General features: G+C 34.9%; 2 protein-coding genes and 1 pseudogene across 8 annotated transcripts; 2 read left to right on the top strand and 1 right to left on the bottom strand.

The window, feature by feature from the left end:
- The first annotated feature begins 2533 nt into the window (after window positions 1–2533).
- On the top strand, window positions 2534–6447 carry LOC127904877 (short-chain dehydrogenase TIC 32 B, chloroplastic-like). Of its 2 annotated transcripts, XM_052449906.1 has the most exons (9): window positions 2617–2764; window positions 3257–3333; window positions 3898–4129; window positions 4257–4336; window positions 5040–5193; window positions 5506–5584; window positions 5675–5765; window positions 5853–5899; window positions 6008–6447. In XM_052449906.1, exons 3-9 carry the CDS (start codon window positions 3951–3953, stop codon window positions 6188–6190), a joined length of 813 nt encoding a protein of 270 aa, XP_052305866.1. In that variant the 5' UTR covers window positions 2617–2764; window positions 3257–3333; window positions 3898–3950; the 3' UTR covers window positions 6191–6447. The 2 variants fall into 2 exon arrangements, with proteins under 2 accessions (XP_052305865.1, XP_052305866.1); XM_052449905.1 differs by lacking the exon at window positions 3257–3333 and having other exon boundaries at window positions 2534–2764.
- On the bottom strand, window positions 5533–10903 carry LOC127904878 (kinetochore protein SPC25 homolog). 6 transcript variants are annotated; one of them, XR_008058300.1, is made up of 10 exons: window positions 10654–10902; window positions 10434–10499; window positions 9256–9402; window positions 8530–8643; window positions 8353–8442; window positions 8075–8197; window positions 7585–7790; window positions 7084–7129; window positions 6479–6589; window positions 5533–5927 (listed from the first exon to the last, which is right to left on the bottom strand). XR_008058300.1 is itself a non-coding variant. In XM_052449910.1 (9 exons), exons 1-8 carry the CDS (start codon window positions 10820–10822, stop codon window positions 7118–7120), a joined length of 927 nt encoding a protein of 308 aa, XP_052305870.1. In that variant the 5' UTR covers window positions 10823–10902; the 3' UTR covers window positions 5533–5927; window positions 7084–7117. The 6 variants fall into 6 exon arrangements, 5 of the variants coding, with proteins under 5 accessions (XP_052305870.1, XP_052305868.1, XP_052305869.1 ...); XM_052449910.1 differs by lacking the exon at window positions 6479–6589; XM_052449908.1 differs by lacking the exons at window positions 5533–5927; window positions 6479–6589 and adding an exon at window positions 6623–7005 and having other exon boundaries at window positions 10654–10901.
- Window positions 10904–18629: 7726 nt separating this feature from the next.
- Window positions 18630–22575, top strand: LOC127904873 (leucine-rich repeat receptor-like serine/threonine-protein kinase RGI4; annotated as a pseudogene).
- Window positions 22576–22579: the final 4 nt, after the last annotated feature.

The raw sequence follows: 22579 nt of genomic DNA, 5'->3' as shown, positions 1-22579 counted from the left end.
TTAGGGTTTGTCGGCAATGGTTGCATGCTTAATTTGCATTGTTGAGATGCATCAATTCAGGTAGGAAACTTTTGTACATGGAGGCAACGATTGGTCCCTCATAAATTCTTTAATTTGGGGGAGATTTTCTTGCAATATTGTTAATTTTAGCCCTAGATAACTTGTGGTATATAGGAGATACAACGCTCTTTCTTCTTTTAATTTAATATATATTAGTGCTTAGCAAAGAATTAAAAACTGAAAAGGTGTTCTTGGGATCATATATATCGATAGAAAAGAAATGGGAAATCTATGGTTAGGTGGCTAATGGACTTGCTTGGGTTCTCAAATGGCGATTCGGTGGAGTTGTTGGAGATTTGATAGCGTTCATCAAGACTAAAACCTATCTTTCAACTGAGAAAAGCAGATAGGATAAGAAAGCGGTGGGTTGAGAATTTGGTCCGGTTGTTTGATTCAATTCTTCAATGAGAATGTTTTCTCGGATATTTTCACTTTTTATTTAATTTATTTTTGCTCGGTTGACTTCCCCTTCCTTCCATAAGTGGATATATATTTATTAAATATTCGGATCTTATGCCAAGACACTTTATTTGGAAGTATACGGAAATGGGTTTTTTTTTTTTTTTTCTATAAAGGAGAGTTTCGAATTTAAATTTCTTTTAGAAGAGGATATATACGGCTTTTACTCTGCGTGACTCTGAACAAGAATATCAATCAGTACCAAACTCCCCTTTTGTCTCGAGAATTTGATGTAGGATTAATTTTGAAGTTATTAGAAAAGGAATTCAAGTCTTATTCATTCATGAGACACTTCACTCTTAATAGGAGCAAAACTTCAAGAAAAGAAAGGGAAAAAAAAGGTTGTTTAAATGCATAATCTTTGCCCTAGATTTTTGGCACAAGAAGCTACCCTCTTTAGCTTTTGAATAATGGGAAATTCCCTTTTGTTTCCAACAAGCATTTATGGCTAGTAAAAGGGCCTTCCAATCAAACCTTTATTACTTTACACTTTTTGTGAGCATGCCATGAATGAGAGAATGAACCCAAAGGGAGGCAAGATCACATGTGAAACTAGAACAGAAGTGCTTCACTATGCTGTTGCAATTTGATGAGAAGTGTAAGCAGCTTGGGGAACCACTGGGTCCCCGGTGCATAGCAAGTTCACAACTCCATTGTTGAGGAGTCAACCTCAATGCTCTCTTTTAGTCCATCAATCCTCCAACAACGGCTATCATTTTCTCAAAGTGATGGATTGAAAAAATTGGCCGTGGAGACCAAAAGGAAAAGTGAATGACACGGCCTTGCACAGGAAAAAGCAGTTTTGTCTGAAATCCTTAGCCCTTTTCTCACGAGATAAAACCCAATATATTTCTCAATATTGCATGCAATTATCACTCGGTTTTCATTTTCCAGATGCACACGTGTGAATACTACATGGACATCGATTTTGTTGGGTAAGTAATTATATAAGTTTGAATTGATTTGAAAGTAAAATGATGGTATGCGCGGTAGCACAGCCTATCTCTCCATGGAATATTTGCCTTTTGATCTCTTAGTGAATGAATTTTATACAAGTAGCAGTCACTGCTGCTAGAACGATCGCTGGCCAGTCCCAGCAGCGTCTCTCTCACTAGGTAGCGGGTCGATTTGGTGCTTTCAGAAAGCAAGTAGCTTAAGCGAAGGAAGAGAAATCTGAATTCTATGGAAGCACAACAAATTCTGAATCCTACGTTCCAGGTTTTTTTAGACCTTCATGACTAATTAATCATTGGCAAGATGTAACGAGAGAGGGAAAAAAAATCATTTGCAAGAAACCTAGATTAAACGCAACTTTTTAAATCCAATATGTACTTGGAACTGTGCCTTCATAAATCTTTCACAATGTTTACCATCATTAATTTTTTTGACTGTCAATTTTCCTTGCATCAAGCAACATGTCTTGTCCCTTGATATGGGAATTAAGGTACGCTAATGTCTGATCAAGACATGATTAATTTCTTAACAAAAAAGTCATGTATGATAGACTAATTGTGAGCTGTGTCAGATCCAACCAACTAAATTAAAGCAAGCGAAACGTACAGTGCTCCAAAACTATTTACAAGGAAGTCAAATTTCACCAGTTTGAGTGAATTTTCATGCTCTGATAATGTCCTCATAGATTGACATTAGAAATCCTGTAGGGAAATAATAGATAGCGCAAGCACCCAGCGGCAAGGAAAGACAGTAGTGAGAATGGAAATAACAATAAAAAGACACATGATAATGGTACATTTCGACAAGCACAATGCTTCTCCATTAATTATGAGGAAGAAGAAAGGGACAAAATAATGGTACTGCAACCACAAAGCTTAAGACATCTCCTACCCCATTGACCATCCTTTGTAGCCTGTCTCAACCAATTATTTCAATGATGTAGTGCAGTAGAGTTCTGCCATTGTGACACATGTCAGGTGTTGTTTGGACATGACCACCAGCTTGAAATAATCCTTTGATCACCAGAAAATCCCTTCTTCTTGCATATCTTTAGCAAGAGTCGTCTCTCTATATATATATATAGAGAGAGAGAGAGAGAGTTTTGTGGTCTCTAGGCTAAACTGCTTCTCTTGCTCTCCAAGATTCAAAGGCACCAACCCCATGAAGGAAACATGGAGATATCTAGCAGGCATTGCAGGCCCAAGTGGTTATGGCTCAAATTCAACTGCTGAGCAAGTTATTCAAGATTCTGCTTGCTTAGTCCCTCCCCATTTAACTGCCATCATCACTGGTTAGTTTCCGGATTTTATCTTTAACCACCAAGATATATACACAAGTTTATTTATTTTGATGTTGGGAATTATTTTTCATCTTTTCACCACCTTTTTCCTGAATAAGCATGGATGAAAAAGGTTTGTTCCCTTTTCCTTTTCATTTTCTTGGAGGAGTTTTACCCTTTGAGATTGTGAGATTTCCTCCTTCTTCATCTTCCTTCGCTACCCCTTTCCCTTCTTCCTCAAGACATTATCAACTTCTTTGCTTTCTTTTTCTCCTTTTTTTCCTATTTCAGAGTGCAGTGAGTTACAAGGGTTAATTTTACCTTCAATTCTTTTCTCTCACGTTCTCTACTTTCAAATTAAGATTTGACCAAATGGTTCATCACTCCATGTCTCGCACCATCAGCTACCATTTCGTTTTCTTTTCCTTCAACATATTGATCTCTTCCATATTTTCCTATAGTTTCTGGCAATGGTTTTCATGTCCCTTTTTGTGTGTGCTGCAGAAAATGAGTAGTCGATCTGAGGTTAAGAGCATATAGTTTTTGTATTATCCTCCCAACAATCAGTATATTCTACGAAGGTTATTTAACTAGTGGCCCTTTCTGGCTATTGCGAGATAGGGTTTTGTCTCTTTTGAGTGATTTTTATCTATATATATTCTCTGATTGGTTCATACTTGATCACTTCTTTCTCAGCCATGAATCATGCCCTTGTTTTATATACTTTCATCGTTTTTCACCTGCTTTTTTTTATTAAACTGATTTTCCTTCGATCTTATTCAAAAAGCATATCCATGAATCTCCATGCATTTATTATTTATTCTCAACTTGCACAAGTTTAATTATATATACATTCTCAACCAGACAATTAATGATGTTACGTTTCCTGATCAGAAAAACAAAATATATACAGAATGTAACTCTCATATATAAAAAAATAAGAGTAGCTTTTGAATTTTTAATCTTAATATAGTGCTATTAATTTATTTGTGTAATAAAAAAATGTATCACAAGATTCACAACATTCTTCTATATATATATATATATATATATTATTCCCGCTCTAATTAATTATCTGTAATGTTTTGACTTTACCAGGTATTTTTTAATTTATACCACTCGTTTGCTGTTTTTTTTCTTTAAAGGGGCTACATCAGGTATTGGAGTGGAAACAGCAAGAGCACTAGCTAAAAAGGGTATGAGAATAGTGATTCCTGCAAGGGACTTGAAAAAGGCAGCTGGAGTAAAGGAAGCGATACAAAAAGAGAGTCCAAATGCAGAGATAATAATATTTGAGACTGATATGAGCTCGTTTGTTTCTGTAAAGAGATTTTGTTCTGGTTTTCTTGCTCTTGGACTACCCCTTAACATCCTCATGTGAGTATATATATATATATATCAATTAATTCTTGATCTCTTGTATTTTTTTGACCGGCAATGTTTTCATGAACACGTACGAAATCTTGGAGAATAGCTGCTAAGAGTATGATCACTTTAATTGCAGAAATAATGCTGGAATATACTCTCAGAAATTGGAGTTCTCTGAAGACAAAATCGAAATGACATTTGCTACGAATTACTTGGGTAAACACTGAATCTCTTACTGGTTCTTCTTCTTCTTTCCGTAATTATGATATTGAAGGTATCTTTCTTTTTTTAAAAAAAAAAAACATATCCAAACTTATCTGACAATCTCAAGTGTTGTGGGGAAAATCATGAGAATCAAAAATAAAAATGGGGAAAATCATGATTACTTTGAAATAATGAAAAAGCAGAAAAGACACGGCTAACTATTATGCTTAACTTTATGGTTATGATAATACCTCCTTGTTAGACCACTAAATAATAAAATAATACTAATTAATAACAAAAAAAAAGGTAAAAGTGGTTTGTCAACCTTGATTGCAGGTCTAATTAGTGTTATCAAGATGTTTAGAGGCATGGTGGGATTAGTCATTACATGAAGATGTAGACAATGGGCCTTCCTCTCTATAGGCCCTAACAGTGTTCGAGTGTGGTTGTATTTTTTATTTGGGACCCCATTTCTACACTCATAGCTAGTTGTTAGATTCAAGAATCAAGATTGTTCATTAGAAGGGATTTAATTTTGATTAGCATGCTAACGGATTTGAGAGTATCAATAATAAAAAACAAAAAATAAATTATGAAGTTTTAAGATGATGATTTGGGGCCCTAAAACATCAAAAAGATGTAGCAAGGTGGTGGGAAAATCAAGTTTTTACTACCATCAAGACCGACCGACCGATCTTGAGACCTTTTTTTGCAGGGCATTATTTGATGACAGAGCTGCTGTTAGAGAAAATGATAGAAACAGCAGAGCAGACAGGCATCCAAGGAAGAATAATAAATCTCTCGTCTGTAATTCACAGCTGGGTGAAGAGAGATGCCTTTTGCCTCCAGAAAATGCTAAGCCCGAAGAGGTAAGATCCCTCTCCTTCCCTTAATTTCAGTAACATTACATTTGAAAAGGAATCGTGCGGCATCATTTGAGTGCCATGAGCCCATATCTAGTAAAGAGCTTGGGCTAAAATTACACCCTCTCAAATGATACGTGATTAGACTAAAAGAGATACTAATGATAACATAACAACCACCAAGAATCTAATCAGCATCGATTAAACAGTCATTAGCAAGTTGTAGGAAAATCCCAAATGGAGTAATCATGATTATGAAGGGAATTATTGCTATGTAAGAAAAAATCAAGCTTGAGATTTGGTTTTCTCATTTTGCAGCTATGATGGGACACGTGCATATTCTCAGTCCAAATTGGCTAATATATTGCACGTCAAGGAAATAGCCAGACAGCTCAGGGTAAAATGCCACCCATGATCAGCCCCTTTACTTCTTCTATCTTCCCTTTTAGACACCAAAGCTCAAGGTAAATTTTGATTTTTTTGGCAGGCAAGGAATGCAAGAGTAACTATCAATGCGGTACATCCAGGCATTGTGAAGACTGGAATATTGAGAGCTAGTTATAAGGGCTTTCTCACAGGTAGCTTCATTTATCTTCCTCCCGGAGTATTTTCATGGAAGAAAATTAAAAACAATCTAATATAAGTACTAAAAATCTTATCTGCAGATTCCCTTTACTTCATTGCGTCCAAGTTACTAAAATCAACATCTCAGGTTTGTCAACGCTCCCTTGTCATTTCCCCTGTCAAAAAGATTCATGTACATACAGACAGACACAGAGACTTCAAGTTAGGTGAGCGAGTGTGCTTTTATGATATGCAGGGTGCATCAACCACATGTTATGTTGCTTTGAGTCAGCAAATAGAAGGTGTGAGTGGCAAATACTTCGCAGACTGTAATGAAAGTAAATGTTCAACTCTGGCAAATGATGAATCTGAAGCACAGAAACTGTGGATGCAAACCCATGCACTGATGCAGAGATATCTGTATCTACCAGCAGCATAGCATGCTCTTCCTAGTGATGAGAGTACATATTTAGGAGTCATGTATATTTACAAGTTATAAATTCTATCGGATGTACATACACTTAAGAAAGGGATTTTATAAGAGTAGGAGCTAATAAAAAAAGAGTAAAGGATAATTCAAAGTTGACAAATTTAAATAACGAGATAGTGATGGCACATCATTGTATAATAGAGGAGAGGATATGAGATTTAGTTCAATTTATGACATTAATAAAAGGGATTATTTCCTTCGCATAAGTTTACAAGTGAGCTATTTTGTTCTTATTACCTTAAGCAAAAAAAAATCTCAATGGAGGGACAAGAGATGACTTGAACGGGCAAGCCAGATGGGAGAAAAGCCTCTAACCGGCTGGATTGCCCTCCTCTCGTATATGAGACTCTGTGTTTAGGGAAGGGGAAGGAGAGCAAGGGGTCAATCATAAGATCATAGCTATGAAAACCAGTTCAGGAAAAGCATAAAATGTGAAAACTTATGAAAACTGAGTTGTCCCGATTATCCGTTTCAAAGAACATCAGCGCATCACATTGAATTAAATGATATCTAAAACTAAACACAGTGTGCTTCTAATAGGTCGAAATCCATAGATTAGACATCAACAAAAGGGACAATCATGTTTGGCCCTTTACATCGGTCATCGAGTAAGATCACAAGTACAGCATAATACACTAAAGCAGCTTGGGCTCCTTGTTGAGGTCATCGTGCCAGGTGAGTAGTAATCGTTCTGTTGGAGAGTCTTCATTCCCTTTCAGTTAATTTTCCACTAATATGATAAATTGGCCTGATTCACATATCGACTATCAAGCAAGAAAGCAACCTAGTCACAAACAATGACCAGCTTCACACAAGCAAGTTAAAAGGGCACGCAATCATACCAAACTAAAGGTGACAAAAACTGCCTCCACTTCTTCATTTCTTACCCTGACATAAATTTCAGAACAAGAAAATCCACATCAGTGGAAGTTGTATAGCACAAATATCAAAGAACTAAAAGGGGAATTGTAATAAATACATAATGAGCAAGAATGCTTTTATTTGAGAATGAAAAGGAGAGAGAAAGGCTACACAAGAGCATGATAAGAACGTTGGAGAACAACCACAACACAGTTGCCACACAGAACCTATAGGCCTTGCTTGGTAATCTCAGAATGCAGAAAGTTCAAGGAATGATAGTGACAAACTCGACATGCTAGGAGGAATACTGGCTACATCATGTTGTCTACATATTTCAAACTCAATTTATAGCCTTTTTTTTCAATTGTCATCCACCACTAATTGCCTAGAGTTAAATTGCAAGAAAAAAACAATCATTATCCAGTTGGTATTTGGAGGTGGTAAAAAACATTGAACTTCCTATGCAATCAAAATCAAGTTACCTTAAAGCGTGGGGACCGGCGAACAGATACAGGAGACATGATTGCCTGTCTCCCTCCTCTTCCATGCCTACTTCTCTTGGAATTTCTTTTGAGTTCATCTGAAGTTTGGCTTGTCGTTGATGGAGATTCACTTACGTCACTAAAAACTGGAGCAGACACAGATATTGTTGTCTCTTGATGAAGAGTTGTGGACTGAGGCAAGAATCCTAATGCATTAAGGTTGAACATACAATAGTTTAGTTTAGGAGTACTGAAATTGCTCGTAAACAGCCGAGCTGAAAGCCTATTCATCAAACTTCTCCACATTTTAGTGGTTGTCCCAGAAGAGCAACTAGCATGTCACATTCAGGTCATGTCTGGAACCAACATTTATGTTTGCTGAAATAATGAACCATTCCATGGAAAATAATGCACAAAAGAGAAAGCAAGTGCCCATTATCCAGAAAGTATCCCAAGTACACAGGTTAAAGGAACACAAGTAAAACTCTACCAAGTGGTGCAGCTTCTTGAAACTTCTCTCTTAATTTTCTGACAAATTTGAACAAGCCATTGGTTTTATTCAACTCATGGATCAACTGTTTGGTGTCATTCAATTGTGGATCACAAGCCAACACTGCAAATTAGGCAGAAAAAACTTTAAATATAATAAGAATATATTCAAACAACAGATGATGAAAAGTTTAGCCCATATCAGAAATGGAATGGACAAAGACTCAGTTGAGTTGAGGTCTGAAATTAATTTATAATCCAAATGCATCCATTACTTACATGTGTACATATCATTTTCATAGCGAATGGTGAAAGAGTACTCCTTGTATGGATTTTTCAAATTGATGTTGTTGAATGTGAATTTTACCCCTAAACATATCGAGAATTTGTAAGTACGGAATTTACATAAAGGAATAAAAGAGAATGATTATTCAAAAATGCAATTGCATAGATTACCCCTGCCACCTTCAATTTTGAAGCCAAGAACCATATTGTACCATAACATTGCCTCTTGAATTTCCCTTCTATGGTCGATGTCTTGGTGTTCTGTTTCTTTGGATGTTGCCAAAGCTGTAAACAATGCCAAAGAGAAAAGGGCAGAGAGCAGAGACCAATAAGCAAAACTAAAGTATGGTTTCGAAGGCAACTGACAAAGAAACAAACATAAGAAATATCACAGCATGCTACAATTGAGGATGTACAAACTCTAAATTCATCAACAATATGAATTCAGACTTGGTGATTCCTCTTCCAATCAAAGATGAGCCATGGTTATGTAGTCAGTCCAGGTATTGCATTCAAACTAACCACCAATAGTTGAATTGTACAGTTCAGATCCCATCCTAATGGATGTTTGCATAAGTTCCCATAGTGCCCTAACATGTCAGGAAAATGTGAAAACACATCCTACAAATCTCCACCTTTCCAACCTTTGTTTCCAACTCAATCAGAACCAAGATCTAACCCTAGTCATGTTTAGAACCACGATATAACCATCAATTTCACAGGCATAACCCAAACTGACAGAAATCTCATCTTAATCAAGTTAGTTAATGAAACAATATTTGAAGGAAAATGCACTATTCAATTTTTCACGAGAGTAAGTATGGCAATGGAGTAAAGGATATGAACAATTAACAATCAAACAATTAACAATTAGCTAATAACAGGAAAAAATATTACCTAGAGATTGCTGGGACATGATTGCTGCATGCTCATCCCTCCTGGCCCTTTGAACTTGAACACTCTTTTGAAGTTTTTGTATTCTAGCTCTTGTAGCAGATATGGAGTCCCTTGTTACCAGCTGCTTGGCCTCTTTCTGAGTCTTAACTATACGAGAACACAAATTAAAAAATAATAAACAAATAAATCTGAAAGCTAATGGAAATCAGTTTTAAAGCATTTTATCACACAAAACATAAATAAAAATTGAAGCAGAGAGTGGATTTGTTTAGAGAAGAAAAGACACACATTTTCCCTTATCAATCTTTACTCACTTCCAGCATTCTTATTAAGACACCAAAAAGTCTCAATTCAAATACAAGTCTCTGCTGCTCTTTCTTCAGCTAATTTTGTATCAGACCAATTTTGGAAGCTATAACATTTCTTTACTCTCCGAAATAGCATATCTTTGTCTCCCCTAAACATTATGTGCCACTAGTTGATCATTTATTTAGTTAAGGGTTTCCAAAATAGCGTGGCAATCCATCAACTCAAGCATACAAATGGTAAATAAAACAAAACATCATAATTGATGATTGGTGAAAGTTAAACTCCACCTTCACATTTGGAACCGGGAGTAAGTTATTTCTTTGAAATTTTAAGCGTGTAGAAGCAAATAAAAATTAATGGAAAGAAAATGCAAATCCTGGTTAAGATTTACTCAAAAACATTAATTCTCAACAAGCAAATCAATATGTTCTGTCTTCCATTACAGATTAATGCTTAAACCAATAAAATTAACTAGAAAAACACACTAGCTGTAATTGCAAGCAAACAATACAGCCCTCCCAAAACCTAAAGTTTCAATCAAAAACGGTAATGACGATCGCTCGTTGTAAGGCAATCAATATTAGATTGTTTAGTTACAAACTTAAAATCATAGTAGCATTTACCAGTGTTCAGTCAGTGAATCACTTGCAATATGCACATTCTCCATCAATTAATTAATTACTACTCGCATTTTAAATGCCCGAAACACCTGAATTCAGATTTCACATCCAAATTATGAACCAGCCACTTCAAAAGATCTAATAAATTAAAGGATTTTACAACACTAAAAATTGCCAGCATAAATTCACTGAGGGTTTTCACCTCCAAATACAGGTAAGAAGAAAACAGAGAGAGAGAGAGAGAGAAACCTGCCAGAACTTTAACAAATTCACCATCAGCTTCTTTCAAGCTAGATTTCAACCTCCCTAATTTCCCTGCAAACAAAACAAAAATCACACAATTTCCAAAGCACTAACCGTTCTAATTCCATCCACAAGTAGAACAGTTAACTTCCCAAACTAACTACACTACAAACCCAAGCTTCTATTTAAGCAAGTTGGAGTAAAGTGAAAATGCAAGCCTTCTGACCTTGATTCTGCACAGTTTCTTCTGCTCTGGCCTTGACTGAATCCATAGAGTTGGAAAACGACGCCGTGAAGGAGTCCATTTTCTGCAGTTGGATTTGGGCATCTCTGTCGCAAATCAACCGCAAGGACTCCATTTTTGCTCGTACAGTTTCCGTCGCTTTCCATTCCATTTTCTTTGCGCTATGCGAGAGGGGGAGGGGGAGGGGGAGAGAGAGAGTGTGTGTTTTAATTTAAATTTTGCTTTTATCGAACACTTTTGAATTAAATGAATTAGGCGGCCCCAATTTGATTTTGCAAATCACACTTTCGTTTTCCTTTTTTTTATTTTTTTTTCTCTCATCTTTTTGCGCGTTTACTTCTTTGCCCTTTCCGCAGGCCGGGAACGCGTGTTTTTGTGTTATGGGCTACGGACTTTTCTGGGAACCGATACTGGACTGCCGGAGGCTATTCTACTGGTTCAATCCTCATTCCCTGCCCTTCAAGGGTTGTAATCTATTTTCTTTTGGGCTAATTAGGGGCTGGAGCTCACACTCTACGAGGTGGTTATTGGGCCCTGAGTATATCTCCACTGGGCTAGTTCCATAGCAATTGAAGGATGGCCTTTTCTTTTCTTTTTGAAAATGAAAACATGTAAAAAAAAAACAACTTGCAGGGAAAAAAAAAATCATACACTGACTTATAAAATCACTGGAAACTACTACAGTTGAACCCATCCAGCAATAGATATGAAAAGGCCATCAAGATGATATTGCAAGCCATTTTTCTCGAAAATTGAAGGATTTTAAACTCCGCTTCCTTCCACTCAAATTATTAAACTAAATCTAATTTATGATAACTTAAAAATCTGAATTACGAGTTAATTTATATAAATCAAAATATTATTTTAATTTTTTTAAAATTAAAATGACTTTATTTTGAAAAAAATAATCATATTTAGTTTTAACTTGTCGATTGGGTTTCTAGTTGTCTCATCATCCGAATCAACTCTAAATTATTATTTTAAAAAAATTAAGCTTAGACAGAGCTAAATTTACAGGGTTTTGAGTTGACCTGTTGAACCGGGTTTAATAATTGAACATCTAATTGTTCCGCATGTTTCCCAGGAGAAAATACTAGAAATAATTAGACATGCATCTTCTAACAATTCAAGCATTTTTTTTAAGGTCTGCATGAAAATACGTTGCATGAATCACAAAACGAAACCTGACTGGCATAAGAAACCTTTCGCATGACAGTTCTAAAAAAAAAAAAAAACGACAGAAAAAAAAAACCATTACTATAAGCTGCCTTTCGTGACATGAAAATTAATTAATACCTCTCTTTGGAGCCGAAAGAAGAAAAGCCATTTAGGGCATTAACCTTAAAAGAAGGGAAGAGCATTCCAACATAGAAACAAGTGGTACTATAAAATGGTTGTCTGATGGTGATCCAATATGAAACCAAAATAAAGTATAATTTCCAGTTTTCCATCATCAAGCAAAGAATAATAATTGAAGTGCTTAAATTAAAAACAAGAACAAAAAGTACATTTATTTTCATTAAATTTACGTGCTGTGTGGAGTTTTGTGGCTACGGCCCCCCGTGTTGTGGAAGAAAGAGAGGGCCATGCCTAAAAAATGTTTCTTGGTCTAAATGATCTCATAGTTGACTAGCCATTGATGATTTACAGAACCTTCTTTTCATAGGGATGGTTTCGTGTATCCATGCAATTATTGCTCGAAAGAAAGCCATCAACTATACCTTTTTTTTTTAATTATTATTAATATTGATATTTAAATTAGCTCGATTAATTTCATGGCTCTTAAAATTAACGATTAAATAAGATTTTAGTAGCCATCATATTAACAACCATAGGGTTCGAACCTGAGACCACAGGAGGAGACATCAATTACACTTTTACTTTGTACATTTACGTGGTGTTTGGCATTAACTGTATTTTGAAAAAAAAATATTTTTTTTTAGTTTTAAATTAATTTTTTATGTATTTTTTGGATCGTTTTAATGTGTTGATGTCAAAAAATATATATATTTTTAAATTAAAAATATTTAAAAAAACAATATTCACCACGTATCAAATAAATTTTAATTATGCCGTGACTCAACGTTAGAACTCCTTCCTCTTTCAGGAACTACAATCCAAATGATGTCTGCAACTTACGAAAAAACTCACAAACAACATAGAAAATTTTGAAATAAATTAAGACAGTTACTATTTTCTAATAAATGAGTTAATTATATAGTGCAATCTGGAGCTTACCTGAACTCAAAATTCTTCACCTGTCTTGGCTGGCTAATATATTAATTTGAGATGCTATTAATATAATTAGTACTGGATTTGGAATTCCACAGTAAATTAAGCTGTCGGTGCATAAATCTTACACCATTAAAGTTTAATAATCAAGTTTCTTTTTTTCTTGATTAATTAAATAAATAAATCAATCAAGCTGATGATGCAGAAATGGACCAAAAGCGTAGAAAACAAAACAGGGATAAGATTAAATAGCAACAATGGCTAATGATTTGGATATAATTATAATTAAAACAGCATGAATGCACGATCATCTTGCATGTTGCTCTTGATTTGCCTTTAGAATTAATTGCATCTAAGACTAGCGCATATTAATGTGCTTTTCATACTTAAAAAAAGCTAATTATCCTTGAAATAATTTATCGGTTTAATTAATTAATCATGGGGTCTCCATTGAGAGTTTACAAATTAAGGAGCTCAAATGTGGTGATCATTGGTATGGATCCATGCTGTTCATGATTTTCTCACTTTTTTTAATGAATTAATAATATATATTTACTTCTCTTTTTTCTCTCTTCATGTTCACTTTCATGTTTTAAAACATGCCATATGAATTTCTTTGCCTAGATAATGCTCTCTTTTGAAAGATTGTCGACCGGAATCAAAGCACATAATCTTGAATTTGACTGCTACCCGTCCCCCCGGCAAGCATCAATAAATTAAACCAGCAACAAAAGGGAATGATCATATTGTAAGAAAGAAAGAAAAAATCGATATTTAAAAGAGGAAAAATAAAAGAAACATTGATTACAATCACAACCTGTTATCCTTCTTCTTTTTTTCTTTTTTCTTTTTTTTATCGCTCTGGGCATTCAATCAGTAGTGGGAGCTAGCAAGCTACAAGAAATTCGGGGGCCGGGAAAAAACCAAGAAGAAGAAGAAGAAGAAGCATAAGAAGTTGTTAAACGAGACAAGAGGGTTTTTTGTCCCTTACAAGGACAAGGGATGAGATGTTGCGCATGATCAATGCCCCTTCAACATATATAGGAGGTTTCGATCTGTTTGGTAATGGGTATTCATTGTTTTTTTTTTTTTTTTTTGAATTTAGTGATAATTTTATGTCGTTTCGAATGGTTTTTAATTAATATGGAGATATTAAGATCATTAAAAGGCATAAATTTAGAGTAGTTAGACATAAATTTGATGTTTTTTTACACTCAAAAGAAAAAAAAAAGGAAGAAAAAAGAACGGTAAGGCCAAACAAACCCTAGACATCCTTAATAATCTCTCCTTTATTCGGATGATATGAAATTCCGTCCATCATCAAGCAGGAATTTAGTGGTGGTGGTACTGGTTTTCTCGATGAAAGCTGCTTGAAATTTGAAAAGGTTAGAAATAATATCTTAAGACAAGGTGCGTATTAAGAAAGAAATCTTAAGACAAAGTAGCTAGACATGGCATGGCATGGCATGTAACTCGAAAGTTAAAATGTCGTAATCATCATCCTTACTTAACCCTCAATTTTGTCCCCCGTAGAAACCTTTATAACGTTGTGAGTATAGAGAAGATAATTTAATCCGAAACTAATGAATACCGGTCTGAGCCGACCTAATCTGATCTTATTTAAATAAATATAAATTTTTAGATTCGATGGATAATAGATAGGATATATATATTATCAAACTTAACCCGAAAGTCGTTCAAACCTAACCTAAAATATATTTATATTATATAAAATATATTTGTAGAATATTTAGATTATTTTAATACAATATGATATACGCATATTTTAATATTAACATAAACACATATATATAAATAATATTTATCATTTAATATATATATATATACATATTTCAAATATATATATATATATATATATATATATATATATATTATTTTTATTAATAAATAATAGTAGATAAGAATACTAAATTGCTCCCCATCTTACTTAATAATTACAAAAAAAAAAAAAAAACCATTGTGAATAGATTAAAAGCCAATTGAGGGCAATTTTTTTTTTTTTACTTTCAATGATATTTTGGTGCTTTCATTATGCTTTTAAAATACAGACAGATTTATTTATCTTTTACTAGTTTAATAATGACTAATAAGTATGTAAAAAGATCTAAATATCTCTGATAGCTACTTTTAATTTTTTTTTTTGATGGAAAGGAACAACCATGAAAACATTATTTTCAATGAATAATATTTTCACTATTATGCTATAATAAAAATCCCACCTTAATAGTTTTTGTAAATATTATATAAATAGATGAAGCAAAGGGTAATACTCTAGTTGTTGTCATATTTGTATACAGGGGTGGGTTTGCTTGTTTCTTCCTCATTGCCCGTCGACAAAACGACTCATTCTAAGAAAAGCTGTCCTGGACCATGGATGGGTTTGGTGCTGCTAGCCTCCCCATCTCGCGCTGATTAGACATTTCACTAGGTCAGTATCTCGTGTTATATTTTAATTTGGATTAATTTTTTTAATATAAAACAATACTTAGATATTAATAATTAAGTTAATTCGAATTAATTTAATTTGTGTCAATGAATTAGTGTAATAGAAAATAAGTTGGAAAACACTTTCCAGTGTTTGGTTATGTCATGAAAAATAAGCTGGAAAATAACTTATTAATATTTTATTTTTTTCAATTTTATTAAAATAACGAGAAATAAATCTTATAAATTAAAATGTTGGATATGATGAAATTGAAAAAATATATATAACTTTATAAATTATCTCAAATAAAATAAATAATAATTAAAATAATATAAATCAAATCCAACAAATAAAAAAATTGAAAGATGAAGAAATTAAAATAATAATAATTACCATTCCATAAATTATTTCAAACAAAATAAGTAACAATCAAAAAAATGATGATCAAATTTGATAGATAAAAAATTTCAATTAAAAAATGATAAGGGAAAAACAAATAATAATTATAAAAATAAGGACCAAAGTTAATATAAAAATTAAATTCTAAGAAATGAAATTAAAAAAAAATATTCAAAACAAAATATATATAGCAATTAAAAATTTAAAGACTAAATTTGATATAATCAGCAAATAATATGACATTTCTCACAACTTCTGGAAAATAATTAATTTTTTAAAATTATCAAACAATCCCTAAGTGAATATCAAAATAACAAAAAACATATATAATAAAAAGATAAAAAGATACTTGGAACCAATTTTAGATTTTATTTTATTTTATTTTAAGAGCAATTTGATTGCTTCATTGTTTAAAAACAAATGAAAAGACAAAAATTGTTCTCGATGCATGTTATTGTTTTTTTTTTTTTAAGGATATCAACATAATTTTATTATACAAAAAAATATTAAAATAACAAAAAAATAACCCTTAATAGAAAGTTATACAATTTTTTTCTTTTGAGTCCAACAAAGACATTCCACTATGGTTTAAAAAAAGGGCATGGTATCCCCAATCAATTACAAATCTAATAGAAAAAAAAATTATTTCAAATAAAATAAATAATAATTAAAGACTGAGAACCAAATTTGATAGAAAAAAATTTCAATTAAAAAATAATAAGAAAAAACAAATATAATTACAAAATGAGAACCAAAGTTAATATAAAAATTACATTTTAAGGGATGAAATTGAAAATATATTCAAAACAATATATATATATATATATATATATATATATATATATATATATATATATATCAATTAAAAGTTTGAGGGCCAAAGTTGATATAATCAGCAAATAATATGAAATTTCTAATTTTTCACAACTTCTGGAAGTGTTTCCACCCAAAATAAAGAAAAACACTTTCCTGAAAATCAAATCAATTTTTTCTTTGATTGAAAAGTGTTTTTCGTTGATCAATTTTTCTAATAACAAACAAACACAAAAAATTTTGGAAAGTGGTTTCCAGAAAAGCATTTTCCATTCAAACAAACACCCCCTAATAGAAATACAAATTGGAGGGTCAGTTTTGGAAGGGCTGGCATGGATTTCCAGACCATGAGAGAGAAAAAGAGAGATCTGAAAATGCAAAGAAGAAACACATTATTCCAAACATTGTCATGATTGGTTGATTTTGTTATGGGATAGCCATGAATGTGCGTTGCACAATCAATAATTTTTTTCAATAAATTTAATTTTTAAAATTATCAAAACAATCCCCAAGTGAATATCAAAATAACAATATATATATATATATATATAATAATATATAATAATAATAATAATATAAGACAAAAAAAAAATACTTGGAACCAACCTTAGATTTTATTTTATTTTAAGAAAAATTTGATCAATTCATTGTTTAAAAACAAATGAAAAGATGAAAATCTCTCTCGATGCATGTTATTGTTTTTTTTTTTAATGTATCAACTTAATTTTACTGTGCAAAAAAATATTGAAAGACAAAAAATAACCTTAATAGAAAGTTATACAATTTTTTTTTCTTTTGAGTGCAACAAAGGCATTCCACTGTGGTTTAAAAAAGGGGCATGGTATCCCCAATCAATTACAAATCTTGTAATGAATAATAAATCCCTTGAAAATAGATTATTTAATTGTAATCAGGCATTCACGCTTGAATTGTAAGATGATTTGGAGTAAAATAATATCAATCCAGAACATGGTCACGAGGCAAGCAATATGTGTTTGTGTGTCAGTGGATTGTAAGATTAGATATGCATTGCCTGTAACCTAGCCAAGCCATGGTTTGTTGCAGTTGGTTCCATGTCACACGACATCTCGTGAGGGATTTATTTTTCATGCTAGAAACCTTAATGGGATTTGTTTTTCAAAATGGGATCTGATTTTGTTGGTGGTTGCAGTTATTTTGTTAATAATATATGGATTTGATTTTTTATACGAGCATGCTTTTGAATAAAACTGTTTTCTATGATGGATCATGTCACAGATCGATCCCTTTTCTGCCAATATATCTCTAACTCTGGTTTAGATCTGAATCTCATCTTTCTGTTCTTAATATTGTTAATAATATGCGTTACTGTTCAAGACCCAATCTCTCTCTCTCTCTCTCTCTCTGTAGCACTGCAATTTAACCTTCACCAGATTATTTTTACATGGAGCTTTTATTTTTTCCCTGCAGCTTTTAAATGGGCTTTACAGTGAGAATCTGGGGAAAAGAGGGGCCTTTTGCAGATAATATGTTTGAATTCATGATGAAAAGAGAAAAAAAACAATCAAAATTCTAAGAATATATATTAGCGGTGTATAAATTATGAGTTCAACTAACAGATGATGCCACTTCGAGCAACCAGCTCGAAGAAGTTTGTCAATCATTTTCATCCCAATATTTTGTGCCTACTTGGGTAATGATCTTCTTTTCACATTCAAGCTACAAGTCATCTGCAGAAAATGCAAGAGTTGAGTGTGTCATCTGCAGAAAACTGATGTTTTTTTTATTTTTAAATCGTTTTAATGTGTTGATATTAAAAATAAAATTTTAAAAATAAAAAAAATATTATTTTAATATATTTTCAAATAAAAAATAATTAAAACACAATTATTACCACGGCTGATACTAAATAAGCTGCCAATAAATCTAGTTTTTATTTTTTTTATTTTTTTGTAATCGTGTTATGAAAAAACACAAGAGAGAGAAATCTGTAGAAGGGCAGATGAAAAAGATTACACTAAAAAAGGTGTAAGACAAAGTCAGTTAACCCACCACCCATTGAAATTAAAAAACAGTTATGTCTCTCTTCCCCCCTAACCTATTCTCTAACTCTGCTGTAAAGAAAAAAGAAATACTAAAAAAACCCATCTAAATTCCATTTCTTTGTGCAGAAAACATAGTGGCCTAGCTGTTTCTTGGATCCAGAGATTCTGGTCTTGGTTTCTTTCAATTAGTTTAATGCTATTACACATCTACTACTGTTTTTACTAATCTTCTAACAAAAGAACATTAGCCCGCAGGACATGATATGGTTCCTCCCATTGTCCCTCCTCCCTAGGCTCAAACCTCTTCCTTTCTGCAGCTGTAATGCCTGTAAATCCATGGACCTTCTTTTCCTTATTCCTCTCCTCTACCCTTGTATCTCTCTTCCTTTTACAGCTTCTGCTCTCAACCAACAAGGAGAAACTCTTCTTTCATGGAAGAGAAGCTTGAATGGATCACCTGAGGGGTTGGATAATTGGGATTCAAGCAATGAAACCATGTGGATGGTTTGGAATCACTTGCAATCTCAACAATGAAGTTGTATCGTTGGAGTTTAGGTATGTTGATTTGTTTGGAAAACTACCCTCCAATTTTACCTCACTGTTTTCCTTAAACAAGCTTATTCTGTCTGGAACCAATCTCACTGGTTCAATCCCAAAAGAGATTGGCACTGCTCTTCCTCGGTTGACTCACTTAGACTTGAGTGACAATGCCTTAACCGGCGAAATCCCAAGTGAGCTTTGTGTCTTGATCACGCTTGAAGAACTCCTTCTCAACTCAAATCAACTTGAGGGCTCCATTCCAATCGAAATCGGAAACCTCACTAGCTTGAAAAGGTTAATCCTCTACGACAATCAACTTAGTGGTTCCATGCCTAACACCATAGGCAAGTTGAGGTATCTCGAAGTGATTAGAGCTGGTGGCAACAAGAATCTCGAAGGCTCGTTACCTCAAGAAATTGGCAACTGCAGCAACTTGTTGATACTAGGCCTAGCAGAGACGAGCATCTCAGGTTTTCTCCCACCAAGCCTCGGCCTCCTTAAAAACTCCAAACCATTGCCATTTACACTTCCCTCCTTTCCGGCCAAATCCCTCCAGAACTTGGTGATTGCACCGAGCTCCAGGACATATACCTTTATGAAAACTCACTCACTGGATCAATCCCGAAAACATTAGGCCAACTCCAAAACCTTAAAAACCTCTTGCTCTGGCAAAACAACTTGGTTGGTGTCATCCCTCCAGAGCTCGGAAACTGCAACCAAATGTTGGTCATTGACATATCAATGAATTCCTTAACCGGAAGCATTCCTCAATCATTTGGCAATCTAACTGAACTTCAAGAATTCCAGCTTAGCCTCAATCAAATCTCCGGAGTAATCCCTGCGCAACTTGGAAATTGCCGGAAGCTCACTCACATCGAACTCGACAACAATCAAATCAGTGGCTCAATCCCACCTGAAATAGGTAACTTATCAAACCTCACACTCTTTTACTTATGGCAGAACAGACTCGAAGGCAACATACCGCCTTCCATTTCCAACTGTCAAATCTAGAAGCCATAGATTATCCCAAAATGGCCTGGTGGGACCTATTCCAAAAGGAGTTTTCAGCTGAAGAAACTCAACAAGCTCTTGCTCTTTCCAACAATCTCTCTGGTGAAATACCACCCGAGATTGGAAACTGCTCGTCTTTGATTCGTTTTCGAGCTAATAACAACAAGGTTGCCGGAACAATTCCACCCCAGATTGGAAATTTGAAGAATTTGAACTTCTTGGATCTCGGATCGAACCGGATTGCCGGAGACATCCCGGAAGAAATCTCGGGTTGTCAGAATCTCACATTTTTGGATTTGCATTCAAATGCTATATCTGGGAACTTGCCACAGAGTTTTAACAAGCTTGTTTCTCCAGTTGTTGATTTCTCCAATAACTTGATTGAAGGAACTTTGAGTGCAAGTCTTGGTTCGCTGAGTTCACTCACGAAGCTCATTTGCTAAGAACAAGCTCTCAGGTTCCATTCCGAATCAACTCGGTTCCTGCTCCAAGTTACAGTTGTTGGACCTGAGTGGAAATCAGTTATCAGGGAACATTCCGTCGAGTGTTGGAAAGATTCCGTCACTGGAAATCGCTCTGAATCTCAGCTTGAATCAACTTAACGGAGAGATTCCGTCAGAGTTCACTGGGCTAACGAAGCTTGCCATTTTGGATTTTTCTATAATCATCTATCTGGCGATCTTCAACATCTCGCAGCATTGCCAAATCTCGTCGTGCTTAATGTCTCGCACAACAATTTCTCGGGTCACGTGCCTGACACACCCTTCTTCTCCAAGCTTCCTCTCAGTGTTCTTACCGGTAATCCCGCTCTTTGCTTCTCCGATAGCCAGTGTGATGGCGATGACAAGCGCGTGAAGCGAGGGACGGCAGCACGTGGGCAATGGTGGTGCTGTTGTGCACGGCGTGTGTCTCTTTTGGCAGCGCTCTACAATATCCTACGAAGCAAAAAGCATGGCCGTGGGGCCCAAGAGTGCGATCGTGATGATGACTTGGAGATGAGGCCGCCTTGGGAAGTGACTTTATACCAGAAACTAGACTTGTCAATTGCTGATGTGGCACGATCGCTGACAGCTGGCAATGTGATCGGGCGAGGACGGTCCGGGGTGGTGTATAAGGTTGCCATCCCGTCAGGGCTGATGGTGGCAGTTAAGAGGTTTAAGTCAGCAGAGAAGATTCAGCAGCATCATTTTCATCCGAGATTGCTACGTTGGCGATAATTCGGCACCGGAATATCGTCCGGTTACTCGGGTGGGGGAGCAAACCAAAAAACAAAGCTGTTGTTTTATGATTACATGGCTAATGGCACGTTAGGGACATTGTTGCATGAAGCGAATGATGTTGGGTTGGTGGAGTGGGAGATGAGGATCAGATCGCATTAGGGTGGCAGAGGGGCTAGCTTATTTGCACCATGATTGCGTGCCACCGATTTTGCACCGAGATGTGAAATCTCATAATATCTTGCTTGGGGACCGGTATGAGGCATGTTTAGCCGATTTCGGGCTCGCTAGGGAGTTGAAGACGAGCATGGATCATTCTCTGCAAGTCCACAATTTGCAGGGTCCTATGGATACATTGCACCAGGTGAGTTTTCATTTTTCACTCTCACTCGATTGTGATAATTGGCATTTTTTTAAGTTCTCTTGAGTGATTATTGGACAGTTAATTGGAATAGGATGAGACAAATCTTCGATTATGAGAGAAGCCAGTTTGGGATTAGTGATGATGGAGACTTAAAGCAAGGTTAGGAGATGGGTTTAGCATGTGTAACCATCACAAGGCCTTAATTGGTTGTAATTAGGTAGCAAAATCACATCAGGCATGCCACCAAGCTGTTTAATTTGTTTTGTTCGTGACTTGTTATTTTCATAGGCAACCGGCAGAAGGTTTGCATGCACAAAGAATACTACTTTTAGGCAAAAGTTTCTGCTTCGAGTGCAATGTCATTCACCCTGCATGAATACCTGTGAACTTGCTGCAGTATTGCCCTGTTTCCATTGCGCACTTCTGTTAATCTTGCAAACACGATAATTTGTCTTTCAATGCTTTTGCAGAGTACGCTTGCATGCTTAAAATCACTGAAAAGAGTGATGTGTATAGCTATGGAGTAGTCCTTTTAGAGATAATAACGGGGAAGAAGCCGGTGGATCCATCATTCCCGGATGGCCAACATGTTGTCCAATGGGTCAGAGACCACCTGAAGTGCAAGAAGGACCCAGTTGAAATACTTGATCCTAAACTGCAAGGCCACCCAGACACAGATACAGGAAATGCTTCAAGCTCTTGGAATCTCTCTTCTTGCACAAGCAATCGCGCTGAAGATCGCCCGACAATGAAGATGTCGCAGTATTATTAAGGGAGATTCGACAAGAACCGACTGTAGGAAGCGACGCCCACAAGCCGACTAACAAATCATCGAAAATGATGGGAACCAATCCATCGTACT

The sequence above is a fragment of the Populus trichocarpa genome, unplaced genomic scaffold (genome assembly GCF_000002775.5).
Source record: "Populus trichocarpa isolate Nisqually-1 unplaced genomic scaffold, P.trichocarpa_v4.1 scaffold_820, whole genome shotgun sequence".
Classification (NCBI taxonomy): Eukaryota; Viridiplantae; Streptophyta; class Magnoliopsida; order Malpighiales; family Salicaceae; genus Populus; species Populus trichocarpa.
The sequence above is the reverse complement of the archived record's forward strand: the minus strand, read 5'-3'. Positions and strand labels throughout refer to the sequence as shown.